A 21,643-nucleotide genomic window follows, 5' to 3' on the forward strand; every position below is an offset into this window, starting at 1 on the left:
ACCTAAAGTACAACCCAAAATAGAGCTCTGGGGCCATGTAATGTACTATTTCACGCATTTCTTTCTATACTTAAAAGGTTTTCTAGTTTTTTGTTTTGTTTTTTGGCTACTGTAATTTGCTCCAGAGCAAACATGCTTGTAAGATATCAGTATCTTAAAAAGATCCACTGATGCCTCACACAATGCTTTGAGAAAATGATTCTAGTTAGCAACAAATCTGATTATGGTGCGGGAGGGATAGCTCATTGGTTTGAGCATTGGCCTGCTAAACCAGGGTTGTAAGTTCAATCCTTGAAGGGGCCATTTAGGGAGCTGGGGCAAAAATAAGGGACGGTACTTGGTCCTACTGTGAAGGCAGGGGACTGGATTCAATGACCTTTCAAGGTCCCTTCCAGTTGTATGAGATAGGTATATCTCCATATTAAAAATTAAATAACTAAATGTTTCTTTTTAAGATTTTATTTCATTGGCAGGATGAGATCCAAAAAAACAAATAAAAATAGGATCTTTGTTACATAAGAGTTCATGTCCAATCCCACAACCACTCCCTCCACTCAGAAAGAACTCCCTGAGATTTCAGTGGGAGTTCCCAATACAGAGCTCTTATAAAAATGGATCAATTTGCAGACATCCTACCCTGTCACAGTAGTTTGGGACACCATGACTGGTTGCCATGAAAATTATTGGGATGTCACATCAAGGGACTATAACTTCATGTGCGGAAATAAGCAGTAGATGAAGTCTCATAAGGCAAGGATTGGGTTTCATAAATGCTCATAGCGACAAGAGCATACAAAAAAGAGGAATAAAAGCCACTGAAAATATATAGCAGGGGATATCTTGCAACATACATGTTTCTCAGAATTTTTCTGGACGTCAGAGGGTCTTTACAGCATAAGGTTCTCTCAAAGGTCTAAGAGCCGGACACCCTTGCAAACTTTATGTATTGCATTGACCAGGAAATATAATCTAAAAGAATGCACACAACAGTGCAGGCAGCGGAACAATACACAAATCCTTTTTAATTTCACATTTACTGAACAAATACAGTACATCATATATACTAACTAGACACAGTACAGTCCAAGTCAAGCAGAAGTATTTAGCTATCTCCAACTGATGCAAATAGGCAACAAGCGGCAGACCAACTTCAAGTCTGTTGGCCAAAAATAGACACATTTGCATTTAAACTGGCCAATCTTATTACAGCTGGTGAAAATTAAGAGCACAGAACAATTAATTCTGACACAGTAGCAGTGTGTTCCTGAGAATACTGTTCAGGTATTAATAAAGCAGGTACATAATACTAAAATCTGAAATAGGAGTATACTAGGCGAGGTAAGTTAATGGATATTAAACAGTCACTGACTCTCTCTGGCTTCACAATTCAAGACTTAACCAAAACTGAAGTAATTAAGTGATGTTATTCAGTTCTGTAATAAACGCTATCTCACTTGTAGAAAGCCTACATTAGGATTCACAAGGATTTTAAGGTCACTTGGTCATTTAGAAAGTTGGCTAGGAATAGGAAATTTCCACCCATTTATTGTATTCTGTGTTCATGAGCCCCAAATACAGGCCCATGAGTTTTCTCCCATTAGGTATCCCAAATATGGTTTGTCTTCCAGAAGAAGACCTGTTAAGAAAAGTGTAAATAATTGTTACTCTTGTAATGTTCCCATCTTATGTATAGAAACCCCACCCTGTCTCTTGCTGCTTCCCCCCCAACCCCACAGCAAAATATGTCAGCAGCAGTCTCAAGATGCCTGTTCATATGCAGAGGAGTAAGCTGGAGCACCAAGAGGCAGGCCAATTCTCCTTACACAGAGGGCGTAGCAATTCTGAGCACAGCTACTGGATGAATGCCTCCACCTAACGGACAGGTCATCCAAAACAACCAGGACAAGAAATCAGTCTGTATTTCTGGCAACAGATCACAGAAATGCCTTCCTGCTCACCTTACTTTTTACAAATACAACTGATAGAAAACTTGGATGAAATCCATCTAGTGCAAAAACATTCCTCAAAATCATACGTAATAACGTATGAATACGTGTCAACTACATTAGTTCCCATTCCTCACAATTTCCCACATTTATAGCCCACAGACCACACAGCCGATGAAGTGAGCTGTAGCTCACGAAAACTTATGCTCAAATAAATGTGTTAGTCTCTAAGGTGCCACAAGTACTCCTGTTCTTTTTGCAGGCCACACATGGTGTACTGAGAGCTGGCTGGTCACATGGTGATAGCTCTATTTCCAGTTGCTAAACATCATTAAAATACAGGGACAAACAGAGACACAAGGTGGCTGAAGTAATATCTTTAGCTGGACCAATTTCTGCTGGTGAAAGAGACACGCTGTTGAACTCCACTGAGCTTGAGGCCTCAAGAAGAGCTCTGTGTAAGCTTGAAAGCCTGTCTCTTTCACCAACAGAAGTTGGCTCAATAAAAGATATTACACCACCCATGTTATCTCTCTCTCAGATCCCAGGACCAACATGGCTACAGCAACACTGCATATAGGAAAATAATGCCAGGAGAGTGAGGCATTGCTATAGCTCCATGGGGATGTTGTGTGACCACAAATGGTCTGAGAGATGGCCTCAGTCAGTCAATCAGGAATAGGAGGGGAAATGGCCCATGTTCCTTATCAATCATTCAGCCCATGCTATGAAGAAGAACAGAAACCCCCTGTCCTAGATGGATTAAAAAGACTGTGCAAAACTGTTTAAATTAAGGAAAAAGTATAAGAAAGGTCCTACAGTCCATGAGAAATTCACATGTTCGTGACGAAAAGTTCCAGAGGCAGCTGTGTGAACGGCATCTGACCCAAGTGGCTAGCATAACTCTAGGATTAAAAATCAGAAGACATATGCATATGTGGTCCATCCTGATACTTAAGTATCATTATGCTAAATTCTGCATTGATTTACATATCACATTCTCATTGACTTCCACAGAGTAAACAGAGTAGAATTTGGCCAAGTATTTCCTGTTAGCTGACAACCACTTAACATAATTTGATCTGACCATTGTTACATTGTATTTATCTCTCTTATTACTTGAATACTTTTTATGTACTGACAATATTTCATTTCTTGTTTCTGGATAAGAATTTGCTTTGTTTATATATAATGTGAATTATAACTTTTCTGATGACCACAATAACCTTTTTTTCAAATCTGCCAAATGTGGCATATATTTTAAAATAAAGCAGCAAAACAATTGAAACAGTAATAATGTAACTAACAGATCAACAAATAAAACATAACTTAGAGAAAACATAACAAAAGAAAAAACTCCTCTCTGTTAGCTGTGCCTAAAGGCATGACCGCCAGTACTGTCATTCTCACAGAGCCCTTCTGTCCACATTCCTAATAATGTAAAAACAGCTGTTTTCTCTTCTAACCCTTGTTCCTGTCGCATCTTTTTTAAGAAGGCATACAAGGCTTACCTCTATCACTTATGTGATGAGCAAAGAATAACTGTCAAAGATACTTAGAAAGTACTCTGTCTTTTAAAGTTAATTTTACAATAAGAATTAGAATACATTATACCTGAGTAACATACAGCTATTCTTCTACTGAAGAAAAAGCAATTATTTGGTTCAGGGGAAAAAAAGAGGATTCAAGGAAAAGATTAAGGCTTCTACTTATTCTGTGCCTAACTAAGAAGGCAACTAGTACACTGTATATGTATGTAACTGTATGAACTCTAGTAAGAAGTAGTCACAGAAGTAGTCACTCTTATTGAAGGTCATTAAGTGGAATTCAAGCCCAAGTCTTGGAGAATACAAGACAAATGCAGATAATTCAAAAAAGATTTTCAAAAATACTATGGGTCAAAACTTCATCACTGTGCTAAGACAGAGCAGATGGTGAATAAGAACTGTGTATAACGAAGGGTAGATGTGAGAGAAACAGAATCCGCTCTCTCAACTTGGGGACAGAGCACTGGCATAGCCACTACTGCAGCCTAAAGGCTGCAACAACATCTTTGATGCAGTGTGCAAGCTCTTGCTCTTAGGATCTACTCTCAGATTCACCAAACGCTGCCACGCTGCCTTTGCTCTTTCTCCTCTTCCCCATAAGTGATGTTTAGGCTGCCATGGAACAGCACAAGGGTACAGAAATACCTTACACAGGCTCACCACAAGGTGCCCCTCCCTATGTACAAAATCTGCATGAGTTTTGCTGCATTTAGGCCCCTTCACCGCTCTTTCACAGGCTGCAGGATTTTATCTATTTTTTTTTTCTACAAGTCAGGTATAAAATTATTTAAATGTTATACTTTGTCCATTTATTTATTTAGGGCCACATTACGGCTATATTGAAGTCCCACATTAGAGCTATACTGAAGTCAATGGCACAACTCCTATTGACTTCTTTTGACCATGTTCTGACCCCCTTATAAAATGTATGGTCATTATTTTTACAACACACATTTGACATAACATTCCCATATATTAAGTACCTTTCATTTTATTGTCACTACAGTGTTCATGCTAATGTACAACCACAAATGGTTAAAATGAGACTTGTTCCATAAATGACTTGCAGTGTTGAATCAAACTGTAGTGTGTGTGTGTGTGTGTGTGTGTGTGTGTGTGGAAAACATCCTATTGGTCAACATTCAACAACTGATTACTAGCAATTTTATTTAGTTTAAAGTTTTCATTGGAGCCCACAACTGTACCTCTGTCATCAAATCATAAAAAAAACTATTTAGCTACTTTGGTAGGCATTTAATTTGATATTAATGATTCAAATAAAATTGTAATTACAAATTTCCTTTTATAAGAAGTGAATACAGTGAGGAAAAAATACCATCCTATAGTTCATTTCTGCATGCTTGAATAAAGTTCTTAATGCTGTACGAGTGTAGCTACTACAGTAGTGGCACTATTAAGTTTATAAATGACTCCATAAAGATAATTGTTGAAACTGTATTTGCTTCAGTGCAGCATATTTATGTTCATTCACAAACTTTTCCCTCCATTTCTCTATGATACCTGCTAGCACTAATATTAAGACTGTATGCTTTTAACAAACTTGATTTCCATCAGTTTTTTAAGAGGAATTCCCCCATTGACTTCAATAGGAAGAAACATTTAGGGGGAGGAGGAATCAAAGCCACCCAACACTTAAAAGGATTTTTAAGTGTTGGCCTGTGTAAGAAGTCCAGGCAGTTCACTGCTGACTCAGACTCCTTCATGAAGTGTTACAAATTTTGAGTCTATAAGCCGAAATACAGGCTTAAATGGTTCAAAACTATGAGTTAAATAATTAATACTTTTAAACAATTTCATTCATAAAAACAATTTTACCTTTCTCATCATTTCATACACGAGTTAATTTTAATCAACTAGAGCACCATGGCTTTTTTGTAAAATGAATCTGAGTTTTGCATTTTCTGCTATGACAAACCCATGACTTTTCCTTCTTGTCATGCCAAGCGGCTGTAATCATCATAACTAATATTTAATCAGTATATCTGTTATATATTCAGAATTTTAGAGGATTAAAATGTGGACAGAAATATTTTCTCAAGACTGAAACTTGGCATGCAAAGTGTGGGTCTACCTCCCCAATAAAGCAATTTCATCATTTTAAAATCTGTATGTGTACAAAGAGTTAAAATGGTACTATAATACAATTGAATAGGTGCCTTTCATAAGGATTACTACTTCTCATGAATCCCATACTTCTCATGTAGGAAAACCTTCTTTTCACCTTAAGTGGAAAAAAATCTGCTTGTGTAAGGAGTTTGAGTCCATAGCCTAAAGTGTAAACAAGAACTCAAAAAAAAAAAATAATAAAAGACAAAAGCACCCTATCACCCATGGGCAAACATGCGTCACAAAACAATTACTCCATATCTTATCTCTTAAAACCTCGTCCTCAAAGGAAACCTGCACAACACCTTCAGAGGATGAACTTGGAGCTTAAATTCATAACTTCACCATGACTCAATAAAAACACTGGATTTATGGTTTACTGCAACAATGGGTAACCTCACTAACACTCCTCTGTCCTAGGATTGCAGAAGTGTTAACTGCCCACTTCACCTTGAATGGTCTCTTGCAAGGGTGTTAATTCATTATGCTAAGCAATCTGCTTCACCTTGTATTTAGCTGTGACACACTCATGAGTACCTTTCCCAGATATGAAGACGAGCTCTATGTACACTCAAAAGCTTTTCTCTTTCATCAACAGAAGCTAGTCCAATAAAAGATACTACCTCACCCACCCTGTCTCTCTAATATCCTGGGACCAATACAAATACAACACTGCAAACAACAAGAATTGTTAATCCATTGAAACAGTCTACCCTGAAACGTGGGCCAGCAAAAGATACAAACACCATGAAGGACTGCATAATGGATATTTACTAGTACTATCACATAAGGAGAAAGAAAACAAAGCTTTCTCACCAGCCTTTTTGAAAAAGGTCCAAGTCACGAGATAGAAGAGATTGTGTTAGGAAAAAACATCACTGCCCCTCCTCTAGAATTACTTAGATATATAACTCAAGCACTGCAGAAAACATAATAGTTTGAATAAATCCAATACTGTTGTGAAAGTATTACACAATACACTGTTAACATAAATCATATCAAATATCATATACTGCCATGAGACAATTTTGGTTTTATTCTTGCTGTTTAAACAACAATCAAGTGTCATGTGGCAAATTATTATACTTGCTTACTTTTCACAGTTTCACTTGTCTTGAACTACAAAAGGGCGAGGCATCCGATGAAGTGAGCTGTAGCTCACGAAAGCTTATGCTCAAATAAATTTGTTAGTCTCTAAGGTGCCACAAATACTCCTTTTCTTCTTACTTTCTGGTATGCAAGCAATAGCACAAAAGTAGTTTGTGTCTTCTCCATTGGACAATTAATTTTTACTGCCCCCAGAAAGCGTTTCATTGGATTTTTTTAATCTATTCCTATCAAGTTGCATACAACCTTTTGTCAAAAAAGGCCTCTAAATTCTCACCTTAATTAGTTTGACAATATATCCTTTAAGAACCAATTTTAAGAGGTGTTAAACTCTACAGAATGACTGCATTAGCTATTATTTAAAAATAATACACTCCCTGGAGAACTGAATCAGAGAAGCAAACCTAAGATTAATTAAATTTTATTCTATCCAATTTAACAGTTTTCATTTACATGATTTTACAACTGTTACTGGAATTACTTATTAATGTGTTTATGTCTTAAGTCATATCTATAGTATTATTGCAGATCAACTTCTGATTGCCTATATCTCTGAAACAGATTTAGAAATTAACACCAAGTGAAAGCGGAACATTTCATATTCTATACTCACCACCATAGCATTTAATCACATAAATATTGTTAAAGCATCACTTGAAGAAGTTGTATGAAATGGAAAGTCTGCCATTATGTTCTACCATTTCTAAGACATTTCTGCTGTTTCTGTTATCAGCAAATTTGCTATATTGGCATTACATTAAAGCCTCCATTTCTGAGCCCTTCAAACAAAAACAAAGCTTCTCAACAATGTCTAATCTGTGTGTCATATAATCCTGTTTAATACTATACAAACTCAGGGTAACATTTGGATAGTTTTTAAATTTAGCAAGAATATCCTGGCCTACTAAAAGGATACCCTCTCCTTTGGAAAGCCTTCCACTAAAACTAAAGATATCCTCCGTCTTCAAAACAAAACAAAAAAAATTTTAATGCATAAGAGAAGTTAATGACGGTCAAATTAACAGAAGATGGCCCCAATGACATGGTTGTAACAGATGGCGTTGCAACTCAAATGACTCAGATTCCGCTGTATTCTGCAGCCACAAATACAGCATTAAGGTATAATGAAATAGACATTCTTACTTTTTGGTACACCTTTTGGTGGATCTGTATAACAGTATCAGAGTGGACTGTACATAACTATTTCAGCCTCCTCACAGCCACAATAAGTTAGAGAATTCCACATGGAAAACCCACTCCTCTTGAAAAGAATTCCACTACAGGTTACTAGACAGACAAGGTGGTGAGGTAATACAGGTTACTGACGGATGCATTGCAAAAGCACGTTTCGCTAAGTTATGAGAGTGTTCTGACTGCCTAGATAGAGCTAATAAATCCATCGTGGGAAATCACTCTATTGGATAAGAGAACAGAAAATCCTCTCCCTGATGACACAGTTTATGATCTTCAATCATAATTTGTCTTAAAGTGGCTCACTACACACTTCTTCTACAAGGATATTTTAGACTGTAGTACAATTCTTTAGTGTACCATCTCTATTGTCTTTCCTAAGATATTTCAGTCCCTTGTGGAAGGACAAATATGTTCCCTATTCTCTTTAGGCTGTGAGCCCAACAGTGGGCTGACAACCCCTTGTCAACAGCGAGGCTGGGGTTGGTTACTACAGCGTACTGCTTGTAATAGCAGGTGCATGGCCCTGGGGCTGCCATCTGCCAGGAAGGAAGTATTCTCTTCTAGGATGCTGAAGCGACTGTAAACAAAAACACTGACTCACTCCTAATCTATGGAATCAAACTATTACATTACTGGGTATTTTGCAGTGTAGATGTTATATGGGTTTTTCTTCATCTGTTTAACTATTTCTATATGCTGTTTATTAGAATAAAATACATTTATGGGTCACTTATATGGGACAGCTATTCTGTGTTTATTGTATAAGTGTACGCGCCTCCCGCACACAAAAACACGAGCTACTTTTTTAAAAACTGTAGAGCTTGTTAAATTATGAACTCCAGTAAAGACACTATAGCTCCAATGACTGAACTGTTAATTACCTATGCACAGGCAAATCTAAGTGTCAGCTATTTAAGCCATTAACTCAGTTGTAGATAAATTCATTATTTCTTAGGAATGTTATTGGAATTAGCCATGATGTGGCAAGAGTACTAATACTTCACGAAAACCTTTCCCCCACACTTTGTCTGTCTAGTTGGTTTGATTGTATGCACATTGGGGTAGGAATTCTTTGGATATCTATATACAGTATCTGATCTCAGTTGGAGACTCTAGTCTAGGCACTACTGTAATACGAATAATAAATAATAATCTAACACAGAAAATATCTTGAAGGACAGTGAAAACTATCTGAATTCCAAGCAGAACATACTAGTGCAACATCTGTAACTGAAAAAGAAAATAATTTATCAATAGTTTTTAAAAAAATTCAGAGGTATTTATATTCATTTGAAAAGTATTTCCTCACTTGAAAACTTGAAATCATAATCTGCTTCCTTAAAAGAAAGACAAGGTGAATGAGGCAATATCTTTTATTGGACCAATTTCTGTTGGTGATAGAGATGAGTTTGAGCTTAAACAGCGCTCTTCTCTAAAGTCTGTCTCTCTCACCAACAGAAGTTGGTCCAATATTACCTCACCCACTTTGTTTCTCTAAAATCCTGGGACCAACAGCACCACAACACATTCAACAATGGAAGCTATCGATCCTTAAAACACATTTACCCTTCATTGCATTCAAACACTGGCATTTTTTGTACATTTCCACATAGCACAGGACGACTGTCATTTCGCTAGAAAAATTTTAAACGTTTGTTTTGGAAAAAGAATTATATGGACCTAACAAACTGATATGGGGGAAAAAACAAACAGGATAAACTGTGGGCCTGTTATCCTTGACTGTATTCCTTTAAAGGTATTTCCAACCAGATTGTTGCCCATTAGATTCAAGTTTAAAACAAACTTCTCCACTTTTGATTAAATCAAGCTATTTTTATCAGTACGTTTTCATCTACAATACGAACAGAAACACATTTGCATGTACATGAATAAATATGCAACTTAGCAGACTAGTCTCCACATAATCATGCATATTGATTAGAAACTATCCACCAACATGCTAAGCACCAGTGTCTAGCTGTCTACATATTGGGGGCAGGATGCACGTCTACTTTTCAGTAAAACTAAAAAGTAAATTACTATACATGCTATCACAGTTTACCAATCAATTATTTTATCCTTATGCAGACAAAAGGAAGAACTGAGGGGGAATTTCCATTTATTTCAGTGAGATTTAGATCAGGCCCTTAGAAACTAATCCTGCAACTCTTGCTCACACCAAAAAAAGAGACACTAAATTCATTAAGAATTTTGCTTTAATAGAGCTGCATGGTCAGCAAGACTACTATTCATGTGAATTTGGGTTTACCTAGGGCAAGTCTGCCCCTGGTGACCACTTTACAAACACATACAGAGAAGCTACTATTAAAAAAAATAGCTATTTTTTTTAATGCAGAGAAGCAATGTGAAACTTAGAAAAATAAGCACTCAGATACCAGGGCTGTGGGTACCAAAGTGAGAACCTAGAGCTTGATACTGCACTACTGAAATCAGTGAATGCTACTGACTTCAATGAGCATAGGATGAGACCCAGAGATAAAATTCAAGAGTTCATTTTCAAGCAAATGCTATGAGGAATTAAAGAATTACAACTAAATATTAAATGAATCTACATAGAAAAGTCTATTTGATAAAATTTGTCTATTTGTTTTAGATGGTTTATTTTATGCATTTTGCCAATATACTGAAAAATCTACCAACTCAGCAAAATGCTGTCTTCACAATTTCAAAACCACAAAATAGGTGCACTCATGGACACAAATACAGTCCATAAGTGAAGTATGTATATGCACACACATACATTATACCACATGATGGTCTTTAAAAAAATTAAATAGTAGTTAAACATTTCTTTAGGATTTGTCTGATAGATGGAAAAGACAGACATTTTGTTAATTGCTCTTGTTGCTTTTGAGAAGATCTGGCTTAAACTGAAAATACCTGGATTATATATACACAATACTTTAACTTCCTAATGGGAAAGGAGATCCATTACTTAAATTGACTACAGTGTACACATGCCGTGTTTCAACTTTTAAACCAGCTTCAGTATTTCAATATAATGATATTTTAAAAAATGGTAAAACCAGAACAAAGTATCCAACATTATTTTCTCCGTGTAGCGGAGGGGGGAATGCATACAAAATATGTCCTAATACTCTTTCTGGTCAACATTCCTTTATGTATTTTACTTACAACACAAGTGAATGTTAGTCTCCGCAGCTATCTTGAAAGAAATCAAATTATCAGAAACAATCATCAACCTAAGCATTTCCTCTGCCTTGAGCAATGACTACACTGGTTCAGGTTAGAACAAACCCACCATTCAACTTACTCTATAACTATTTATCTTAAATGATTCAAAGTAACCATGACAATCTTCAAATGTTTACTGCAACTAAACTATAATAGGAAATAAAAGCCAAATACATGTATGGGTTTGGGTGTTTTATCTCATTTTTAAAAATCTGAAATCCATATAATGAAAACAATTGAAAATGAATTTTTTTTAAAAAGTAAAAGTTGTAATTTAATTTTACAAAACTTATAGTTTGCAGTTTGTATTTAATAGGTTATGCTGCCAGATTTGATACCTAATCATTTCATTTTACCTCTAACAGAATGAAATCTGAAAGAGCAGTACCACATTTTCCAACAAGCATCTAAGGTGAAACTTAAACTTTAACTGTGAAGTGATTTATAATCACAGCCATATCAGATATAAGAGGTAGGCCAGTTCTTGAATCTATTCATTCTGAAGTATATAACCCACTGCATGGCACTAGATCAGTAAGAGCAAACGCTACATTTAGTACTAATTTATACTAAAAAAAATTAGGCTTTTAAAAAAGATGTACAAAGTTGTATTTGAATGTTTTCATAAAATTAACAAGACATTTTGATTAGAAGATTATTTTTATACAGATAATTAAAACATTTCCATGCAGTTTCTGAACCATACTTTGTGGCAATCAGTATATGAGAACCAAAAAGTGAAACTGACTTCTCTATTGTCCAAGCTGAGCACAAAGGAAAAAGTAAATCAGAGTTTCAGTTTTAACAATGTGAGAATTTTCTTTAGATATGACTTTTGTACTGTTTAAGTATATTCATAAAATCCTTACAAGAATTATGAGCTAGTGAGACAGCATTTTACCTATTCTCAAAGACCACTATCTTGCTTTATGATCATTTAAAATTGATGTATCATAGGTTATAATTGAAGACCTTTTTTAATAAATCAAGAGGAAGTAAAATGGGGGGGGGAGGGGGAGCCAACAGACCTCAATCTCATGTATTTGCTGTCGCACTTTGGAAAACTAAAACAGCACTAGTTGGAAAAACTTTAATATGTTCCAGAAAACATGTTGCTTTGGGAATAAAACAAATATAATGGCCCCGATTGTAATCTCCTTAACCAGGCAAAAAACTTCCAACTAAGTCAAAACTCAAGCACACTTACTATTGAACTTAATGGGAATTTTGCTTAAGGATTTCAGGATTTAAAAAAAAAAAAAAAAAAAAAAAACCCACACACCACAGGGTGAAATCATGACCCTATTAAAGCCAAAATTACTAGTGATTTCAATGGAGCCAGGGTTTCACCCAAAAGTCAGATCCTCAGTTGGTGTAATTTAGCACAGTTCAATGCAATAAACAATTTACACCAAAGGAGGAATTGGGTGAAAATGTTTACATAAGCAAGGAAATACATAATTTTGTCTGAATTAATGTTCTTTTGCAAAGAGGTGTTATTTCATACTTAGAAAGCTGAATGCTAACTGATAATCAGTGTGCAACAAAAGAGTTTCCAGCTGTCTAGTAAAGGCACTATTTTATTTATATTTCAGAAGAAGGCAAGTACTTGTTAGACTCACAGGGTACTTGTTAGACTTTCACAGGCCTGCACACTTTCAGAGTGAAGCAGAACTGATAAATTCTGAATGACCTTTTTATTTTTCTGTTTTCAGCTATTTTGATTTTGTTAGTTTGCTCTCATTGTAACAGGATGATACTGGTTCAAAATTCCAAAAACCACACTATTCTTTAAAGCAGACAGGCAAGTTACTGATGAAAACCAATGCATCTTTATTTTTAAAGTCACAGGATTAATTTTTTTTTGTTCAAAGGACAAAAACCTCAAACAATTATTTACTTACATAATAAAATATATCTATAGATATGGGGAAGTATTTGAGCTGACTATGATTTTACATTGAAATATTAATTTCCAAATAAACCAAATAGAATGAACTTTGGGGGTTTTGGGGGGGTTTTTTGGTTTGTTTGGTTTTTTTTGTAACAAGATACAGGTTTGTTTGTTTGTTTTACAAGAGTTCTTCACGTTACTTCTTTCTAAAGAAGCATACATTGCAGTTTTAAAATTGCTCCAAACTGTTAATTTCTCCTTAGCTTTGAAAGGATAAAGCTAGCTCCCACTCAGTGGCTTTAGTGATTTAGTAAACAATTAGTACAAATAGAAAAGTAAACAATTCTCATCATATCTAATACAGGCTACCTCCATGGTAATCTGTATATAGCAACATCAATTAAAAATCTTCAATAAAGTTTAGCCAAATCATTCTGAACTGCCACTGACTTAAAATAAGAAATGAGAGTTAAACCAGTACCTAGTATGCTTAATACATATATTTCTGTAATTCTGTATGTGTACTTCATCATAAAATATGAAAATCCTGTTAATCTTACAAATTAAAGTTCTTAGAACCTCGAATTCTACTGTGAACAGTACCCGTGATCTTAAAGTGGCAGTAGTAATACGGTAGTAGTACTGTAAACTTCAATGTGGTTATGTAAACAAAACCAAAATAGAACTCAGGAGTTGTAAATATTAATGGCTCCGCTCAATAGCCCACTACTGTACTTATGCATTCCGTTACTAAGGTCATATTCTTGCACTTTCCTAATCACAGTGCTCTTTCTGTTCAAATTAATTCACTAAAAATATCTGTAACATACAGCCTCCACTTTAAAATATGACCTGAAACACTGATCAACAGTTATGCAAAGTGTTTCCTATCTTTGTCCTGAAATTGGCTATAGTTCTTCCTGAATAGAGTGAGTGTAATTATATGCAACAGGCACGCACGTGTGGGAAACAAGGAAACCTCAGGGAAACAGAATGGCTGAAACAGTCATCAGCTGTGCCTCCTTCATTCAGCTCAACACCCAGTGATGCTGATCTTCACTGCACATTTACATGCATATAAAAACAGGGAGGAAAAGCCCACACGTGAAAGAAAATATTAAAACAAGTATCTGAATAATCTTCAGATATTTTATAACTACTAGAATTAAACTGTTCCCACCATTCTCTAAATTCATTTTGCTATAATTATACTATCTTTTTGTCAACTTTATCAGAGATGCAGCACCAGTTTCCCCCTATTAGCTAAATGAATGGAATTTCCACAGTTTAATCCAATCTGGATGCTGGGAACATTTTAATCCAGTCCAGGTTTTCCCCCGAGGCAGAGTTCCCTTCCCCTCACCCTGGTCCCTTAGGGTCAGCAGTTTGGAGGATACTGTAGAAGTGGTGCTTGCCCAATATGGGTTTGTTATGCAGTTGGGGGCTGTAGGTGGGTCAAGCAAAACTCAAATCTTGTTAAACTCAATTTACAATTAAATACAAGAGAGCTCATGATGTTACTGGAACGTAATTCCAATGTACAGGCTACAGCCAAACATTCTTTATATAAGGCAATGGAACCAATAAATTGTAGCATTCACACTGATTTATGCCAAACCATGTAAATCCTGAAGCCAGTTTAAGCAAAGCTACAGATAACTGACAATGTCCTTAACAAAAATTTATACTCAAATAAATATGTTAGTCTCTAAGGTGCCACAAGTCCTCCTTTTCTTTTTGCAAATACAGACTAACACAGCTGCTACTACTCTGAAACCATTCAATGTGTTCATCTTGTAAAAATTCTAACATTTCACTCAACAATCCTCTCAATTAGGTTCAAAGCTTTCTCCACTTTCATCTCTTCCACCTTTCTGCACTTCCTATAAAAAAAGAACATTATCTTCAAAATCAACAAGCCAATAATAAATAATAAATGGAGCAAAAATCTCTACAAGTGGCTGTCAGAAATTGACACTTTTTACTTGAAACTGATTATCTGTATGAAAACTATATAAAATATAGTAAAACCTAGAGTGGGTTATTCACCCTTGCCATTTCAGAATCTTATAGACCGATAAACACATATTACAGTTTATAGGTACATACAGGTTAAAAATGCCTCCGTGCAATAGCAAAGAGGATCCCTATAGTGTCTCAATGATAACTTTTAAACCTTCTCATATTGTCTGTTCCTGGCCGCCCCCCCCCCCCCCTTTATAACATAGACTTTCCCTCTTGCTAGGAAGAGTTTTCTATAGCACAACTAGCACCTGTGGAAAGGAACAGCTACATGATTAAAACACAAATTCTCTCTTACATTAAGCTTTAGGTTATTTAGGGTTCTTTTTGTCTTCAAGCAGCCTGCATTTGCTATCCATTTCAAAAGCAAACCAACCAATTGGCCATTGATACTGCGATTCAACGGGCAGCTGCAGTGTAGTTACACGTAGCTGTTGGGTAGGCCTTTGGACAACATTTGCAAAACAATAGGCCACCCTCATAGTGTTTTGACTCTTTCAGATAGATGGCCAAGGATCTGTTGGTAATCTGATGTGCTCCCTCAGTGTCTTTCAGCTCCAGCTTTATAAACTCTTAAGCAAACACTGTGAACAATGTTCTAACTGCAGTTCTGTAGCATGTCCAAAATACGGACCCGTGTACTCACTGGTCTGGGCGCCTGTGGAGAGGACACACTCACCATTTAAGCGTTTCCTTGTATACAGATATTTTATTTGGAAAGTTTACAAAGCTGAGAAAGAAAAGAAAAGAACCGTGCCCCGCCCCCCTCCCCAAACGGCAACATTGCCTAGAAATACAAAGCAAGCACCTTGGGAGAGCGACCTGCTACTCACCTTTCACAGCACTTGTTTCTTTCAGGTTGTGGGACAGGAAGTCTATGCTGGCATAGGCGCTGGTCTCCACGCCACCGATGTCCCCATTCATGGCGCGCCTGCCTTTGCGCCTGCCTCTGTCGCAGTTTGCCAGGCTCCCATCCACCACGTCTATGGCGATGTAGTTGAGGCCGTTCTGGAAGCCGGCGGAGGTCTCCCGGCACATGGGGCTGCTGCCCTGCTCCTCCTCCAGGCCTTCGCTTTTCCTGAGGGACACGTTCTCCACCGAGGCCGAGTTGTGCCGTTTGGGGTTATGCGCAAAGGAAGGGGACACGGGGGTCACAGTGGTGGTGGAGGAGAAAGTCTCCGAGCTGTGCCGCCGGCGCCCCTGGGGATCCGCCCGGATGACCTTGGCCCCGCGGTTGGGGTCCGGGGGCGGGCTGGAGAGGATGAAAGCCTCCACCCCGGCCAGGGGGAGTCTCTTCACCCCGGCCGTGGGGCTGGTGAGCCGGGCACTCTCCGGCTTCTGGCCGATGGGCTGGGGCGGGGTGGCGGCCAGGCCGAAGGCCATGTCGGTGTAATCGCCCCCGTCGGGCGGGCTGGGCCGGCAGGCCGCCCCCACCGCCGCCTGCAGGTAGAGCCCGGCGGGCCGGCCGCGGCTGGCGCAGGACTCCGGGGAGCCCCCCGGGACCGGGCCCGCCCGCGAGCCGAGGTCGATGTTCATGTAGTCGGAGAGGGGGGAGCGCCTCCGCCCGGCGCCCGAGCCCAGCGAGGAGGCCGGGCTGTCGGCCGGCAGCGAGGGCGGCGAGTCGGCGGCCGCCGGCTCCCCGAAGTCGATGTTGATGTACTCGCCGGGGCTCTGCGGCTCGGGCGGCAGCGGGTGCTCGTGGGTGCTGGGCAGCAGCGTCCGCAGGGCGGCCAGGGCCAGGCGGCTGGGCCGGAGCGCCCGCGGGCTCAGGAAGCTCTCGGTCCGCCCGTGCCGCAGCGGGGAAGGCACCGTGTGGCTGGAGGGGGCGGCGGGGCGGCCGCCGCAGGCCGGCTGCTCCGGGACCAGCCCGCCCGGGCAGCTCATGAAGACGTACTGGTCGCTGTCCTTGGCCGGCTGCTGGGGGGGGCAGGCGCGGGGCAGGGAGCTGCAGGCGTAGGCGGCCTTGGGCGGGTCGCCGGCGCCCGCAGCCGGGGCGAAGAAGAAGTCGGGCGGGGTGAGCGAGGCGGCGGGCGGCCCGTGCGGGGACATGTTGATGTAGTCCCCGCCGCTCAGCCTCCCGTCCGAGCTCTCCACCGACAGCCGAGAGCCGCCCCACATCCGCATGTAGCCGCTGTCGTCCGGGGAGCTCTCCCCGCTCTTGTAGCCGCCGCTGCCGTTGCCCGGCGAGCCGCCGCCGCCCGCCCCGGCCCGGGGCCGCAGGATCTGCTGCGGGGCGGACACGCTGGTGGGGCTCATGGGCATGTAGTCGGCGCCGCCCCGGCTGCCCGGCCCCAACGCCGCGGCCACCCCGGGGCTCATGGGCATGTAGCCGTCGTCCCCTCCTCCTCCGCCGCCCCCTGCCGGCGGCCCCAGGTTGGGGCCGCCGCCGGAGCTGCGGTGCGAGCCGATCTCGACGTCCCCGTAGTCCTCGGGGTAGGGGGCGTAGGTCACTTTGGGGGAGGCGGCGGGGAAGAGGCGGCCGGAGCTGCCGGCCAAGGTGGCCCGCATCAGGGTGTACTCGTCCAGGGAGGCGGAGGAGACCTGCGGGGGAGCGGCCCGCTGGCGACACGGCGTGGTCAGCGAGTAAGTCCGCTTCCGGGGGCCCTTGTCCCCCGCCGAGGCCGGGCAGGGCCGGTAGCAGAGCCGGCCGCTCTGGGGCCGCTCCATGGCCATGTAGCCGTACAGGTCCGCGCCGCCCCCGGGGTCCCGCACCGGGGGGGTCTCGGCGATGGACTCGGGCGTGTTGCTGCGGTTGCTGGCGGTGGAGAAGGGCCGCAGGTCGCCGCCCGGGCTGGAGCCGTATTCGTCGAAGGACATGAAGCCCGGGTCGCTGGGGGAGCCCGACACGGAGGCGCTGCCGCTGGACAGGCGCTGCGGGTGGGGGGGCTCGGAGCCCAGCCCGCTGCTGGAGGAGAGGCTGATCGGGCTGGTGGCAGAAGGGGGCGAGTGAGATACGGGCATAGACATGGAGCGACTATTTTGCAGGCCGCCCCCGGGGGGCACCGGCCCCAGCCTTCCCCCCGACTTGCCGCCGCTACTAAGTGTGTGCGAGCGGCTCAAGGGAGTCCGCACCGGGCCGGGGCTCATGGGGCTGCCGGCGACCGAGCCCGCTCTGCAGCCATCCCCTTCGCTGGCCGTCCGCACCCGGCCCGGGTTGCCCTTGGAGCCGGCGCTGGCCCCGGCCCCGGCCCCGGCCCCGGCCGCCAGGCTGTCTGTGCGGGAGCGGCGCAGCAGGCCGGTCTGGCTGGGCGGCAGGTTGACCAGGTGGTGGTGCCGGCGGCCGGGCACGGTGATGGGGTGGGTGGAGGAGGCTCCGGGGCCGCCGGCGCCGCCGGAGGAGGAGGACGAGGAGGACTGGCTCTTGCTGCGGGGCCGGAACTCGGACAGCTCCTTCAGCGCCTTCATGGCCCCCAGGATGGTCTCGTGGATGTTCTGCGCCACCACCGAGTCGTCCGCCTGCATCCAGAGCTCGCCGGGCCCGGTGGCCGCCGACCGGCCCACCTCCATGAAGAAGAAGCTGTCGGAGTGGCCGCAGCGGCGGATGTTCATCAGCTGCAGCGTGACCGAGGGCAGCTCGCAGTTGAGGCGCACGAAGCCGATGGTGCGAGCGGAGAGGCAGAGCCGGTGCACCCCGGTCAGGTTCTTACTCTGCCCCAGGCCCTTGGGCTTCAGCGTCACCTGCCAGACCTCCCGGTAGACAGCGCTGGCCGGGGCGAGCAGCCCGTAGTTGAGGTCCTCGCAGCCGCCGGCCAGGGAGGACCCGGCGGCGCTGCAGGAGGAGAAGGGCGAGGAGAGGTGGCGGAGCGGGGAACCCTGGCAGGCGGCTTTGCCCTCGTTGAGCAGGTCGGTGAGGGCCCGGTACCAGCCCTCCTGCTCCTGCTCGTTCTCGGCCGCCACGGCGAAGTACTCGTCCTTGGTGTAGAGGGCGATCAGGTACTTGTGCTTGGCGTCCGCTCGCTTGTTGATGTTGAGGCAGGAATCCAGCGCGATCACCCGCTTGGGAGCCCCCGACTTGTTCTTCCATTTCTTCTCGTTCTCGTAGTACTCCAGCCGGGCGCCCCCCGCCGCCGGCGGCTCCTCCCCGCTGCCGCCGGGTCCCCGGAGCACGAAGAAGCGCTTGTGCCCGTGCTTCTGCTTGCGCAGGTAGCCGCATTTCCGCACGCTCTGGTGGTTGTTGTTGTTGTTGAGGTTGGGACCAGGAGGGGAGTTCAGGGGGGGCAGCAGCCCCAGCAGCGTGGGGCTCGCCATCCCCAGCCCAGAGCGCAGGGCAGGGGGCTGAGTTCTGAGCGCCCTGGGGCGGTGGGGGGGGGGGCTAATCCCCTGGTCCCCGGAGCCGCTGGGACCCCGGCTCCCGTATAAAGCGCGGCGGTGACGGTGCTACTGCCGACCGGGCTCCTCCGTGCAGGCGAGGCTTGCTGCTGCCCGACGTCCTTCTAGACCCCGAGCGCTGCTGCTCTCCGGATCCTCGGAGCTGGGCGCCGCCGCCGCCTGCCTCGCTAACAGTTTCGCGGGAAGTAACACATTGCGCACCAAGGGCTGAACTAAAGAGCAAAACAACACGTGACCCGCTGAGTTGCCGAAACGCTCACACGCCGAGCCAGGGGGGAGGGGGGAGCCGGAGAAAGCCCGAGCCAAAGGGGGCGAGGCCATCAATCCGCGGCCAGCTTCCTACGGCATTGGGTGCCGCGCCGGGGAAAGGACAGCGCCATGCACCAATGGGGATGAGGGGGAGGACGCCGAGCCAAGGGAGGCGGGTTGTTATTGGGTGGTTCGCGCGTCCCACCCTCTTCTCTCTCAGTCTCTCCCGCCGTTTCTTTTCCCGCCCACCCCCTCCCTCCTTCCACGCACGCTACCTCCCGCCTGCCCCTGGGCCCCGCCCGGCACAGACGCACGCGGGAGCTTGCGGAAAACGCCAGTCTACGGGGAAGCCCAGCCGGGAGCGCGAGGTGGCCGCGGCTGCCGAGCCCGCTGCCACCCAGCGGGCCCATGAGCGGGCCACCTCGGCAGGCGGCAAAGGGGGGCGGGCTCCCGCAGCCTCGCGCGCAGCGCCGAGTCGGCGACCGTACGCTCGGGGCGGACATTAAGGAAAGGGGGCAGGGGGCGGCACGGGGGACCCGAGCGCGTGACGGAGGAGACTGAGCTGGGCTGGTGTTGACTGCTCCGGCCCGGACAGGGGAGGGGGGAAGCCTGGCGCCGGCGGGTCAGGAGCGAGGGACAGGGGTCCTCAAAAGCGAGACGCTGCAGCCTGGCCCAAAGGAGAGAGGGGCCAGAGCTGGCCCTCTCCCCGTCTAGCCGGCCGCCTCTTTAGGGGCCGCCCGCCCTGCCGCCCCGCATCACGCTTGAAGGCGGCTCACGCCGAGGGGCCCGGGGTCAAAGCGCAGGCAGTAAGAAGTCCTGCCCTGGGCAGACGGACGGATACCAGCGGAATCGTGCTTCGGGAACGTTTGTGTAGCTTGTCATGGCAATCAAGCTCTGTTGCCTTTGCCTGGTCCTCCCCTGTGTCCCCCGGGCAACAGAGCTTGCCTGTGTTTCTCTCCCCTCCCGCTACACACACCGAAGTTTGCCGTCCTAGCGGGCGTCTCCGCCTCCACGCACCCCCGCCTGGGGCCCTCTGGGGCCCCAGCCAACCTCTCCCTCTCCCCCGCCCCCCGTCGCGCTCTCTGCCTTTTATGCGTGCCGCAGACAGCCCTCTGTGCGGGCCACCACATCCGGACTTGCCCGGTCTCCCCGATCCCTTCTTGCCTCCACGCTAGAGAGTGCCTGCTCCCCTACGTACACTGCGGGGCTTGCTAGTTCAGCCCCCGCCTCACCCACGTTGCACGGGCTGGGGCCCCCCCGCCCCCGCCTTCTCCCCTCCCGGGATCCAGAGCCTTCTTAGCCGCCTCCCCTAAATCACCAGGCATTCCCTGCCCAGTCCTCCCCTCCAGCTCCCCCTGAGCCCATCCAGACCTCCTGGGTCCCCCTCCCGGGCGTTTGCTCTTGGCCCCGCACAAAGTAACGGAGAATCGAGGGGGTGGCGGGGTGGCCAGCCGTTTCTGCTAGTTTGTCATTGAGCGGGGGCTTGTTTGCCTTCTCCCCGTAGTTGCTGGGTCTGTGCAGCGAAGAAATGCCACCTGGAGAGTGAAGAACGAGGAGTGGGGGGGGGGGGGGAAGCGCGGTTCATTTGGTAATTAAGTGAATGAATTGATCGCTGTGTTTTGCGTTGCTGTGTATCAGGGCAGCGTTCGTGTTTTCTTGCGAAACAAAGCCAGCCGCACTGGGGGATTAGAGCACATCGAGGCAATTAAGTAATGAGTCGTAAAGGGGGAGTGTAGCAGCCTCCCCCCCCCCCATGTTTACACTCTGGAAATCTGCCGCGGCTGCAGCGTGTGTTTGCTTTGCAGGCGGCTTTCCTTGTGGCGAAGGTGCGCGCACGAGTCCATGTTTTTCCAACCATTACAAATCCCTCTGCCTATGTTGGGTGGCTCTGTTTTCACGGCTATGGTTTACGGTTCATCTGTGTGCGATGGGATCCCGGCTCTAGTCGCCCTTGTTTGTGCAAAGCCCCAGTTGATGAACGGCTTTCAATGAGCGGAGGTCCTGCTTGTTTA

General features: G+C 45.0%; 1 protein-coding gene across 4 annotated transcripts in view; it reads right to left on the bottom strand.

The window, feature by feature from the left end:
• Positions 1-19,600, bottom strand: part of IRS2 (insulin receptor substrate 2) — a 31,575-nt gene extending 11,975 nt beyond the window's left edge. For 2 of the 4 annotated variants that reach the window (XM_038386074.2, XM_038386064.2), the window contains exon 1: positions 15,887-19,599. In XM_038386074.2, the coding sequence (XP_038242002.1) occupies positions 15,887-19,301 (3,415 nt within the window). In that variant the 5' untranslated portion in view covers positions 19,302-19,599. Of the gene's footprint in view, positions 1-6,833; positions 9,152-13,183; positions 14,915-15,886 lie in introns of those variants that run through there. The other 2 variants (XM_043511083.1, XM_043511896.1) reach the window with 2 other exon arrangements.
• Positions 19,601-21,643: the final 2,043 nt, after the last annotated feature.

This window comes from Dermochelys coriacea, chromosome 1 (genome assembly GCF_009764565.3).
Source record: "Dermochelys coriacea isolate rDerCor1 chromosome 1, rDerCor1.pri.v4, whole genome shotgun sequence".
NCBI lineage: Eukaryota > Metazoa > Chordata > Testudines > Dermochelyidae > Dermochelys > Dermochelys coriacea.